This window comes from Glycine soja, chromosome 5 (assembly GCF_004193775.1).
Source record: "Glycine soja cultivar W05 chromosome 5, ASM419377v2, whole genome shotgun sequence".
In the NCBI taxonomy this organism is placed as follows: Eukaryota; Viridiplantae; Streptophyta; class Magnoliopsida; order Fabales; family Fabaceae; genus Glycine; species Glycine soja.
Genome location: NC_041006.1, coordinates 16,175,045 through 16,187,865, shown reverse-complemented (window position 1 = coordinate 16,187,865; position 12,821 = coordinate 16,175,045). Strand labels below are relative to the sequence as shown.

At 36.0% G+C, this 12,821-nt stretch overlaps 1 protein-coding gene across 1 annotated transcript; it reads left to right on the top strand.

Annotated features, from left to right (window-relative positions):
• Positions 1–3,395: 3,395 nt before the first annotated feature.
• On the top strand, positions 3,396–9,054 carry LOC114412369 (mitogen-activated protein kinase kinase kinase 5-like). Its single transcript, XM_028376226.1, has 10 exons — positions 3,396–4,131; positions 4,687–5,340; positions 5,423–5,510; positions 6,196–6,258; positions 6,361–6,524; positions 6,705–6,780; positions 7,233–7,292; positions 7,367–7,492; positions 7,852–8,061; positions 8,142–9,054. Exons 1-10 carry the CDS (start codon positions 3,818–3,820, stop codon positions 8,289–8,291), a joined length of 1,905 nt encoding a protein of 634 aa, XP_028232027.1. The 5' UTR covers positions 3,396–3,817; the 3' UTR covers positions 8,292–9,054.
• The last annotated feature ends 3,767 nt before the right edge of the window (positions 9,055–12,821 follow it).

Sequence of the window (12,821 nt, the reverse complement as noted above, 5' to 3'; positions counted from 1 at the left end):
ACTCACCAAGGGTGGACCTTGGGTTTGACGAGCCTTTGGAAGAGCGGGGCTCACCAAGGACGGACCTTGGGTTTGACCAGCCTTTCAAGCTGCAAGACTCACCCAGGTGAACCTTGGGTTTGACGAGCCTTTGAAGGAGTGAGACTCGCCAAGGGCGGATTTTGGGTTTGATGAGCCTTTGGAGTTGCGAGACTCACCATGGGCGAACCTTGGATTTGACGAGCCTTTGGAGGAGCGAGACTCAAAAAGGCATACCTTGGGTTTGACGAGCCTTTGGAGAAATGAGACTAACCAAGGACGAACCTTGGGTTTGACAAGCCTTTGGTGAAGCGAAATTCACCCACGAGGGACCTTGGGTTTGACCAGCCTTTGAAGAAGCAAGACTCATAAGGGATGGACCTTGGGTTTGACGAGCCTTTGGAGGAGCGAGACGTACCATGGAAAGACCTTGGGTTAAACGAGCTTTTGAGGATGCGAGACTCACCAAGGGCGGACCTTGGATTTGACGAGCCGTTGGAGGAGCGAGACTAACCAATGGTGGACCTTGGGTTTGACAAGCCTTTGGAGCTGTGAGACTCACCAAGGAAAGACCTTGGGTTTGACGAGCCTTTGGAGATGCAAGACTCGCCATGGTCGGACCACGAGTTTGACAAGCCTTTGGCGAAGCGAGATTCACCAAGGACAAGCCTTCAATTTGACAAGCCTCTAGAGAAGCAAGACTAACCAAGGAAAAACCTTGGGTTTGACGAGCTTTTGAGGATGCGAGACTCACCAAGGGCAGACCTTGGATTTGACGAGCCTTTAGAGGAGCGAGACTAACCAATGGTGGACCTTGGGTTTGACAAGCCTTTGGAGCTGTGAGACTCACCAAGGATAGACCTTGGGTTTGATGAGCCTTTGGAGATGCAAGACTCGCCATGGGCGGACCACGAGTTTGACAAGCCTTTGGCAAAGCGAGATTCACCAAGGACAAGCCTTCAGTTTGACAAGCCTCTGGAGAAGCGAGACTAACCAAGGAAAAACCTTGGGTTTGACAAGCCTTTGGCGAAGCGAAACTAACCAAGGACGGACCTTGGGTTTGACGACCCTTTGGAGAAGTGAGACAAACCAAGGACGAACCTAGGGTTTGACGAGGATTTGGTGAAGCGAGACTCACCAAGGATAGGCCTTGGGTTTGACGAGCCTTAGAGGATACGAGACTCACCAAGGGTGGACCTTGGGTTTGCCTTTGGAGGAGCGACACTCACAAAGGGCAGACCTTGGGTTTGATGAGCCTTTGGAGCTATGAGACTCACCATGGGCGGACCTTGGGTTTGACTAGCCTTTGGAGGAGTGACACTCACAAAGGGCAGACCTTGGGTTTAATGAGCCTTTGGAGCTATGAGACTCACCAAGGGCGGACCTTGGGTTTGACAAGTCTTTGGAGAAGCGAGACTAATCGAGAGCGAACATTGGGTTTGACAAGCCTTTGGAGAGGCAAGACTCAACAAGGACAAACCTTGGGTTTAATTATCCTTTGGAGCTATGAGACTTACCAAAGGTAGACCTTGGGTTTGACAAGCCTGTAGATATGCATCGATGCTCACTAAGAGTGAACCTTGGGTTTAACAAGCCTTTAGAGAGGCAAGAGTCACCAAGGACGGACCCTTGATTTCACGAGTTTTTGGAGATGCGAGACTCACTAAGGACGGACCTTGGGTTTGATGAGCCTTTGGAGATGCAAGACTCACCAAGGGCGAACCTTGGGTTTGACGAGGCTTTTGAGAAGCAAGACTTACAAAGGATGAACCTTGGATTTGACGAGCCTTTAGCGAAGCCAGACTGACCAAGGAAAGGCCTTCGGTTTGATGAGCCTTTGGAAAAGCGAGACTCGCTAATGTGAGCCAATTTGATTTGTTTCAAATCTAAACACCCAAAATAAACTTTGAGCCAATTTGATTTTTTTGTCTTCAAACTAAACTCAAAGAATAGTTATAAATAAGACTAAGGTCCTCTTTACAAGTTTTGATAATGAACATATAAAAAAAAAAACACAAGTAATTAGGGGTGGGTAAGCGGGCGAGCCGCATTAGTAGCGGACCAGACTAGTCCGCCCCGCTTCTTATACGGACCAAATAAATTGGTCCGCCCCGCCCCGCGGACCCCGCGGGTCAAACGGGCCGGTCGGTAGGTCTAATTTTAAAAGAATTTCAATTTTAATAAAAATACAATACAATCAAATTAAGTTCAATATAGATGTAAATAAAATTTTAATAATTAGTCAATTACATCAATAAAATAAATAATGTCTTAACAAAATAAAATCCAAGCAATAAATCTAAAATATGAAATTTAAACATCTCTAACAACTAATGATTCAATATTTGAAGTAGCTTGAGCCTTCTCCATCTCTACATTTAAGAGTACAACAACAATGAATCAACCCTAACAAAAATAGGATAAACAAATTCTAGAGAGAGAAGAGATGTATTTTGTGTGGTGGCGCAGTGATGGGCTGAGGCTGTGCTGCTGTGGTGTGTCGCGTGACTGCGTGAGTGAGTGTGAGTCGCGTTTTGTTTTCCTTATAAGGGAAAGAGTCGTATGACTTGCGCGTGCGTGACTACGTGCTGAAGAAAAACCGTGAGGAGAAAAAATGTTCTTAGTCTATTACAATGATGCTAAATATGTGAGCTATTCTTTATAATAAAAATATATTGAAATATCTTTAAAAATATTTATTTAACAATTATTTTTAGCTTAAATGATAAGAATTAATATTTTTATTATTTATGACTTGCAGATATAAAAAAGATAGATTAAAAGAAAAAAAAGATCGAGAAAATATCAAAAAGGAAGATTTGTAGCATGTTATCACTTATCTTTTTTTTTATCTTAATCTTTTATTTTTCTTATTTTATCCATTTTTATCTTTATCATTTTTTAATTTAAATATTTTATTTTTATCTTTAAATCTTTATCTTATCTAATATATTTTTTTATCTATTATTTTAAAAGAAAAGTTTGAAGTGAAAATGAGAAAATCAAACGTAATATAATTAGGTCAGAGTCACACAAATCCAAGCTAATGCTGGTTGCGGACAACTCGCGAACTCCGTGGGCCAATCCTGCATAGTCCACGGGTTAAGCGGGACAGACCTAAAAAATATGACATAACAATAAATCGTTTAAAAAAATTGGTTTGTAATCTCCACGGGTCGCCCTTGGCCTGTTAACCCACCCCTAATAGTCAATTTGATCTTAGAATAGATGATGATGCAAATTATACCGCGTAAACAAGTTCAGAAAGGAAGTGTTAGTTAATTATTAAGGGTGGCGTTGGTTTATTACCGAGCGGGGGAGGCTAAGCACGTAACTAGCGTATCTAAAATAGCACAATTTCACACTTTCTGTTGGTAAAACAACAGTTTTGTTGGGGGGACAAAACGAGCTAGAACTTTTATTTTCTCTGTTCTAACAGAGAAAAAGATGAGATGAGAGAGACCTTGACTTAGTTAAAGAAAAAAAAAAAAACAAGGGTGCAACATTTTGACTTTGTGTGAAGGGGGCTTTTGTTTTTAAGCCTTCCTCTTCGTCTCTAAAGCCATCTTCTTCGATCATCGTTGTTGCAAAGAAGTAAAAGCAATTGAAGAAGGGAAAAAACAGTTCTCTTTCGTTCCTTAATTTCAAAAACCGCGAAAAAGTGCGAAACGCAAAACGATGGCTGTGGTGGTTAGCGATATGCATTGCGCTCCGAAAACGACGTCGTCTCTGCGAACCGCATTGTTATGAACTGAGGTTTGTTACTTTGTTTTGGTTCTGTGGTTGAAAGGCAAAAGCCATGAGGTGGTTGCCCACGCTTTCGTTCTCCCCTTCGAATTCTTCTTCATCTTCTTCGTCGTCTTCTTCTGCCTCCGCTGCTTCCGCCGTGGATCACCGCCGGAAGGCGTGGCTCTTCGGAAATTCGTCGAAGAAGCGCGCCTGCCACGTCGGCGACCACGACGAAGATGCACTAGTTTCTTCCCCCGGCACGCCTCAGCAGTTGCCTCTGCCGGAGCTCTCCGCCGCCGCCGTGCTCCGTCAACAAGACGGTGAGTGCCGCCTTCCCTCGCCCAAGGACGCTGCACCCACCACCACCGGCTTTCGGATGAGGAGGTTGATTTTTCAATTTTCCCTTTGTTTTCTTCAACCAATTTTTTTTAAATGCTTTTCAATTGTGTTAGGGAAGCTGCGTAGTCAATTCAATTATCATTGATATCCATCATTCCTTAATTTTGATTTGCATATTTTTTATCGTTTCGGATTGGATCATGAGATGCCATATATTTGTGCTTGTAAATTGAAAGTTTATGGCACTGTTTGCATAAACTTTTCTATAAACACTTATATGAGAAGAAGGAAAAAAAAGAAGATAAAATTAATTGAGTTTCTCTCGTAAGTTAAACTCAACTTATGCATCTGAGTTTTTGGAGAAGTTAGATCAGTGATCTTCTACAAAAGTTAAGTGCACAAGTTGATTTTAATTTATGAGAAAAGCTCAATTCATTTTACATTTTTTATTTTCTTCCCCTATAAATGTCTATGGAGAAGTTTATTCTGACATGATTGATTATGCATTGTGGTTTTGTACTGTGCCTTTCCATGTGTTTGAGGAAGAGATTTCAATGGTGAGTTTGTTAACCTATTTGGCTGAATCTTGTAATGTAACAGTGTTTTTGCTAGCCAAGAGACAAGAAGAAATATGGAGCAGGCTGAAACTAGGTCACCGAGAATGGTGCAGCAAGATGCAAGTGGTTGCAGTGAGAGTGCTCGAGATAATAGTAATAATAACTTGGTGAATGTCCCTCGTAGGAGGAGTATTTCAGGTAGTTCTTCTGCAAGTCCTTCAATGAGTCCTCAGAAAACAAGGAATGGTGATTTTGTGCCATATTATTACACGTATTCCAAAGGAAATCAGTTCTGGTCCGCACCAGAAATGCCTTCTTGTGAAGCAGGGTTGCTACCTCCTGCCTTCTTTGATTTATCCGCGTTAAGCACAGAAGCTTCCCTTTCTCCCAACTCCCATCAAAGTCTACAGATGAAAAGTTCCCAGAAACACACCAGAACTTTTAGTGGACCTCCATCCCCCATACATTCCATGTTACCACTTGAGATCTCAACAGCACGCCATGAAAGTAATGCTCCTCCTGTCGGTGTTCACCCATTGCCCCTGCCTCCTGGAGCTGCCTTGACCTCACCGCCTGCTGCTGCTACCTTTTCCCATGCCGTGGCTAAGTCAGAATCGTTCCCAATGAAAAGCCAATGGAAGAAAGGGAAACTTATTGGGCGTGGGACGTTTGGAAGCGTTTATGTCGCAACCAATAGGTATGTAAATGTTTCGTGAGTATTTTAAGATCTTCTGTTGTCTCTTTTCTAAGGCTCTGAAACAGATGCTGCTTCTTGACAGGGAAACCGGAGCATTATGTGCAATGAAGGAAGTAGAGTTATTTCCTGATGATCCAAAATCTGCAGAGTGTATAAAGCAGTTAGAGCAGGTTGGTTGTCCATTACTTGCTTTTTACCACTATCTAATTGGCAGCTGTGTAAGATGTACAAACTGTGTAGAGTGTTGTGTGTCATGTGTTTTTTTTGTTATCACAGTACATATCATATTTGTTAATAGGACTTTGTGGGATTTCACTACAGAAATCTGTGTGGCAAATAGTCAATTTCTTTGGAATAGTAATTCTCTTTCCAATTCTGAATGAGAACACATTTTCAGTCGCTTTGAATTCTCTTATTATATAAGAAAACTGGGAACTGATGGCTGCATGATTAAGAACATCTTATAATTCTGCTCAGCAAATTTGCTTCTGAAATGTTTTATCATGAAACTTCTAATAACTAATGCAGCTGCTTTATAATTGTATTTGTAATTAAAATTATTTTCTTGTTGAACAGTTAAGACACTCAGTTCAGATTGACTAGTCTATTAATTTACCTTTATTTTTTTGTTCTATGCCTTGGCTGATATCATATATTTTGGAGTGATGCTCCTAAATTTCGTTTCTGTCCATTATAATTGAATACTTGATGAGGTTATCTCTATTTTTAATGGCTTGGCTATATATATATATATATATATGTATGTATATATTTTATCCTTCCCCAATAATTTTGAAGATATGTTATTTCTTATATCTTCTTTATCCTTCTTATTAATTTATTCTTTTTCTCCAGGAAATTAAAGTTCTTAGCAATCTAAAACATTCAAACATCGTACAGTATTATGGCAGTGAAATAGTAAGCAATCTCCTACTTCAGAATTAGCTGCTCAAGATTAATAATCATTATTCTGTAACAGCCTTAAAAACCTTCTAACATCTTTGGGTTATGTGTTTGCAGGTTGAGGACCGGTTTTATATTTATCTGGAATATGTTCATCCTGGTTCAATTAATAAATATGTCCGTGAACATTGTGGTGCCATAACAGAATCTGTTATTCGGAATTTCACTCGGCATATTCTCTCAGGGTTGGCTTATTTACATAGCAAAAAAACCATTCATAGGTACATTCACCAGCTTGAAGTGCTTCATACTAACTTGAACTCAACCTTTAGAATGATGCATATGCAACTACTTCGTTTTTGTTTGAAAAATGATTATGTTTTCTAGAATTTTAATTCATTTTAGATTTGGAACTTTTTGTAACATGTTTATTTATTGTTTGTTCTCATGTATGCATATAGGGACATCAAAGGGGCTAACTTGCTTGTTGACTCTGCTGGAGTTGTTAAGCTAGCTGATTTTGGGATGGCTAAGCATGTGAGTTCCAAGTTTCCCCTCTCTTTGATTTGCATTTTCTACTCTCATTCCTTTTGCATTGCAGAGAATGGTTCTCTTATTCCTTTGAGTCTTTGTATTTCTACTTGTTAATATGATTATCTATTTATTGTTGAAAAATTCCCAAGAAGAAATTGGCATTAGAAACACATGCCGTAAGTTAAAAAACTGAACATTATTGCTTTCAAAATTCCTTTCTCTTCATTGAGCTTAGCAATTTTATCACCACTTAAAGCAAATTCAGTTGTTTCTGAATAAACTTCTAGCATAATAATCAGGTACTGCATGAATTCTTTTTCAATTTCATTGCTCTAGTAAGTATTTTCAAGCTTTGATGCTTATTCTGTGCTGTTGAATTCTGGTGTTTCATTAAGTTTAATCTGTACATGAGGTGTTTCATTAAGTTTATAACTTGGGATCTTTATGTTGCACAGCTTACTGGGTTTGAAGCTAATCTTTCTTTGAGGGGAAGTCCATACTGGATGGCTCCAGAGGTATAGTTTTACTCTACATTACCCTGTAATGTCTGTCTCGCACATTCCTCACTAACACTTCGATTCTCATACAGCTTTTGCAGGCTGTGATACAAAAGGATAACAGCCCTGATCTTGCTTTTGCTATTGATATTTGGAGTTTGGGTTGTACCATCATTGAAATGTTCACTGGGAAGCCTCCTTGGAGTGAATATGAAGGAGTAAGCACCTGAAAAAAATTCTCATTTGTATCTTTTCAACTTTGTTATTCTCTGGCTACTTCAATAACCATATAGTTTAAGATTTCTCACTGGTAATAGAATTCCAATGGTTTTCAAAACTACTTATTTAGACATGGTTTTATATCTGCTTATATGAGAATGAGATTCTGAAGTTTGGTACTGGAGGATAATGTGCCAACTTTTTACTTATTTTGGCAAACCTCAATTTAACAACCAGCTAAGGCATCTTTGAGCCAACTTTTTTCTGTTTGCAACTTGTGGATTTGCCAGAGATGCTGTATGCATATGGGTCCTTTATTTTTTAGCTTGCTAAATAAATTTTTTTTCTAATTATGCAGGCTGCAGCTCTGTTTAAGGTTATGAAGGAGACCCCTCCTATACCTGAAACACTGTCATCTGAGGGTAAAGATTTTTTGAGGTGCTGCTTTAAGAGAAATCCAGCAGAGCGGCCAACAGCTGCGGTTTTACTAGAACATCGATTTTTGAAAAACTCGCAACTGCTGGATGTTTTATCTTCCACCCAGCTGTATAATGAAACAAGCTTCATGGTAAATACAACCGTTGTGCCACTTTTATATTTGTCAAACCATGCTATTTATTTGGTATTAAAATTTTCTTTTGTTTGCAGGACAAACCACATACTCCAAGTAGGCAATCTGAAAATAGTTATGATCAGTTGTCAACCCCCTGTGCAAAGATTGCAAAGGGTAAAGCTGCTGAGAGGCGAGGATTTCTCATTTCTTCGTTTGATATTCTCCCTGCATACTTGGACCAATAATGTAATCCTGTTTTCGGTCTATCTTTTTGGCCTGCCACGATCTATTGCCTGCTTTTTATGTGCCATTCTTTTTCTCTGCTGAAGTTGGGAATCATCTAACAATAACTTCCGCATAGCAGGGGTGTCATAGGGTGTTCTTTTACTTCCTTCTACTCTTGAAGCAGTTCCCATGTTGTAATGTACCGCACACACATTCCAGTACCTTTGATTGTCTGTGACTGTCAAACGAAAAACAAAATATGATCTTTAAAAATGACTGTGCTGAGGGAAGTTTTCATCATTTATGCCAATGACAGGGCCCCATTGTTGTACTATAGTTTTCAGGGACGCTCAAGTAGAGACTTGCAGCTGTTGCCATTATAGGTTCTCTTTTGCTTAGGTTTTTTTTTTTTTTTTTTTTTTTTTCTGAGGAAAGAAAGTGAAGAGCTTTTTCATTGTGTAAGTTATGCTGGACGAGAATATAGCAGCAATTTTAGAATAATATTATTATACTAACTTAGAGCAATGAAGCAATTAACCTTCTAAGGTGCACATTTCTACCTCCATCGATATTAGGATGAAGTGAATAATACGTAGACATTAGTGTGCTTCCCTCTTGGTTTCGTGGGGATTCTGATTTCGTTGCTTATGTTAGATGTGCCAATACACCCCAGATGTGTTGTAATTGTAATAAAGACTCTCAAAATTTTGAGTTACAAAAATTGTATTCCCACATGTTAATGCCCATAATGTGGAAGAATAAATTGTTGATACCTTTTTAGAAGTGTATCTTGTTAGATTTCAGCTTAAACAAGCAAGTCTACTAGAATAAGTAAAATTTATCGACATGAACTATAGGTTTTGATATCATGATAAATTTCAGTTTAAAATCAATTAACATTAAGTGAAATTATCCAATAAATATATAAGTTGCACCTCAAAAATTAGGACAAGGATGTGTGGCTTCTTAATATATCTTATGCTCTTCTTTCGTGCTACCTCTGCCCAAGAAGGCTATAGACAATGTTGATACATAAGTAAATAAGGTTTTCTTCTTTCGTTTGCCTTTTTGTTAGGATAAGTTTCATGATTGAAATGTTCACCCCAAAAATAAATTGGGTGATTTTTGTCGAGATAGCAGAATGACAACGGGCAAAAAGTAACAAAACTACTCATTATAAAAACTTCTGGCGATTTTAATTTAGTCTTCAAATTTGGCACCTCCAAAACATTCAAGTCCAAACAACTTGAAGTGACAAAATAGAAACGAAAACGGTAAAACAAAGACAAAAAAGTAACACAGAAAATTAAAAATTTATTTATACACGTAATCATATTGTAAAATATGAAAAATTATAAATAAGTCGTTTATCCTTAATTTTGAAGAAATGTAATGATTTAAAAGAATATAGGCGAAAAATTCATAAGATTTTTTTATTTCCTTCTTATCTTCTGTCCTTTTGTATCAAATACAAGTTTGTACGTGACGTAAAAGGAGAAAACATAGAATGCAGAAAGAAATCTATTTGTAAAATAAATTTTATAATCTCAGGGTTTACATTGTAAAATAAACTTTTGAATTACAAACACAGTTTTTTTACCATTTATTTTCTATATATTAAAACAAGGTTTAAATATGTTTTTCTCTTTATAAGTTAGCATTTTTTTTTTTCATTTTTGGTATCTGTATATATATGTTTGTTTCTCTAATTGTAGTTTCTCTAAGTTAGTGTTTTTTTAATTTTCATTTCTGTAAGTTTTTATTCATTTTTTGTCTTTATAAGTTTGTGTTTTTTCAATTTTAATTTATTCTATCTTTTTTATTTATAATCTCCATAAGTTTACCCTTACAATGATCAAAATTGGAAAACTCAAATTTACAAAAATTAAATGATCAAAATATCTTAGAGGGACTAAAATTGAAAAAACACAAACTTAGAGGACTAAAATTAAAAAAAAGAATTACAAGAATAAAAAATGAAAATGCTAACTTATAGGGATTAAACATAAACAAAAACTTGGTGATTTTATCCAATATATTTTTAAAGTAGAAGATATTTGTCTCTTGTCTAGAAAAAAAATAACTATTATTAGTGAACATGTAAAAATCATATAAACCAAATAAAAATGACAACTTACTGATTGTGTCCTGTGAATGTGATCTGCATCATCCGTAGCACTCTTGAGTGGGAAAAAAAAATAGAGGAAAATTCCATCATTAATTTTGGATGCATCACCATTTATGATAGCACAGATATAGTATCGTTTTCTCTCCACAAAATGAAACGAGTGCCGGTTATTAGTATGACTTTGATCTTAACATACAGAATCAATCAGATGTACAAGTAGCGTAACTATATATTCACCAACTCAAACTGACTCAGAGTCCAAAAGGATCATCAATCAAGCGTTACTTTATTTTGTGTTCAAGCGCTGGACCAATTAATATCTCGATCAGTTCATACCTTGTATTATTTTGTGTGTAAATTAGAGTATTTCTCTGTTGAAAGTTGATGATTAATTTTTTGATGTACTGAAATTTATTTTAGGAATTGACCTCTCTTAATATATGTTTTTCCATATGAATGAGAGGGAAATCGAACCCATAATCACATGATTAAGTGGCAAAATTATCTACGAACAATGACACCATATTAATACCTTGTATTATTATTATTATTTTATTAGTCTTGCATGAATCGCGTTAGTGTTTGTGTGTGCATTAAAATGCCTTGTAAACATGATACTATTATAACTTCGTATATACCAAATTGAACAAAATGGTTACTAAGGAGGGTGGTTTGCGTAATTGAAGAGTTGACAACTTAATCGATTCATATTAAAGATCTTGTTACGGGTTAGAAATTGTTGTTTTATAATAGTATTTAATTAATAACATAAACATTATTATGATTGTAATAATATAACCACAACATGAACTTAAACGTACCAAAAACAATTATATTTTATTAAAGATAATATTATTTGAGTCAGATAAAATTATTATAAGCAATAAATTTTTTCCTTTACGTAGTTACATATTTAAAACATAAATTAAAAATAAATTAAAATAACCTACATCAGTACATCTATGCGTTTGATAATTCACCGTTAATAACATTATTTTACATATTATAATAAATATAGGACTTCTATGATATATATGTGCAAAATGTGACAAGTCACCATACGGTTGGAATACAGGACAATCACGGGCCAACAGTTAGAGTCAGATTGTAGTCATTACTTGGTAGGATACATAATTGTCTGAGCTAAATAAAAGTATTCAAATTCAAGTCATTCTCATTCACACACACACAAAAAAAAGGATTTTATCATAAATTCATTGAGTTTTTTTTTTTTTTACTTATTATCTACCCTTTTAGGCATGGATTGAAAGGTAGTTTTTTTTTTTTTTACTTCACAAAAAGGCATGCTGGATGAAGCCATTCAAAGCCATTGTATGAAAGAAATTAAAAAAAAAAAAACCAAATTAATATATTGTTTCAGTGTGTGTGAAAGCCCCATAAATCTATTAATTTGTCGTTACCCGCAAAATGCAATGCTTATTAATTATCTCTTGCTTTGCTAGCTGATACATGAATGTAATACATACTCAATTATCATACGGATAGGTCCACAGAACTGATTCAAATGGCACTCAGTTTTAGAATTTTCTGCTTGAACCTCTCTCCCATGATGCACATGACTTATCCTGCAAGTGTCTTACTTCCTCCATTCTAAAAGTATAGATACTTTAACATTTTTGTTTTATTTCAAAACTATAAATATTTTAAAATCTAAGACTAAATTAAAAAAAAATCAACTATACCCTTGTTTATAATTATTAGTGTATTGAATATTTTTTTTATTCAAAATAGATATTAATTACTAACCACTCATCAAGAAAAATGTTCACTTAACTTTCTAGATTTTCCATTATCCAAATATTTATGGTAACAGTGATTCCACGTTAATTAAATAAGAGTATTTTAGTCTAAAACTTTATCAATTAATATTTTTTATACTACTACAAAATCTAGATTTAACATCGTTAAGTTAACATCGGTTTTTGATAAAATCGATGCTAACAAAAATGCGGTGGCAAAATGATAAATAAGGAGACTTTATTAATATTAGTTTTTTAAAAAATCGATGTTAACACAATATGTTAACATCGATTTTTCTGAAAATCGATCTTAACAAGAGCATGGTGGTAATAAATTTGATTAATTAATGTCGTTTTTGAAAAAATCTATGTGAACTAGTTGATGTTAACATTGTTTTTTTTTTTAAAACCCGATGTTAACATTAATTCATTAATATCGGTTTCATCAAAATCGATGTTAAGTTTATAACGTTAACATCGGTTTTTTCAAGAAAACCGATGTTGTGCTATTGATAAATTAAAAAACCAAATTATTTCCGCTGCGCGCACTCAATTTGGCAAACCCTTTCTCGATCCTCCTTCGAAAGCTTTAGTTCCTCATTGTCCTTCGACAGCTTTTCCCCCTCGTGCACTCAGTTTGGCAAACCCTTTCTCCATCCTCC

Excerpts from the sequence above, each read along its gene's own strand:
- LOC114412369 (XM_028376226.1), top strand. The coding sequence starts at position 3,818 with ATGAGGTGGTTGCCCACGCTTTCGTTCTCCCCTTCGAATTCTTCTTCA. Across the intron at positions 4,132-4,686 it reads ACCGGCTTTCGGATGAGGAG|TGTTTTTGCTAGCCAAGAGA; the intron begins GTTGATTTTTCA and ends GTAATGTAACAG. Across the intron at positions 6,525-6,704 it reads AGCAAAAAAACCATTCATAG|GGACATCAAAGGGGCTAACT; the intron begins GTACATTCACCA and ends GTATGCATATAG.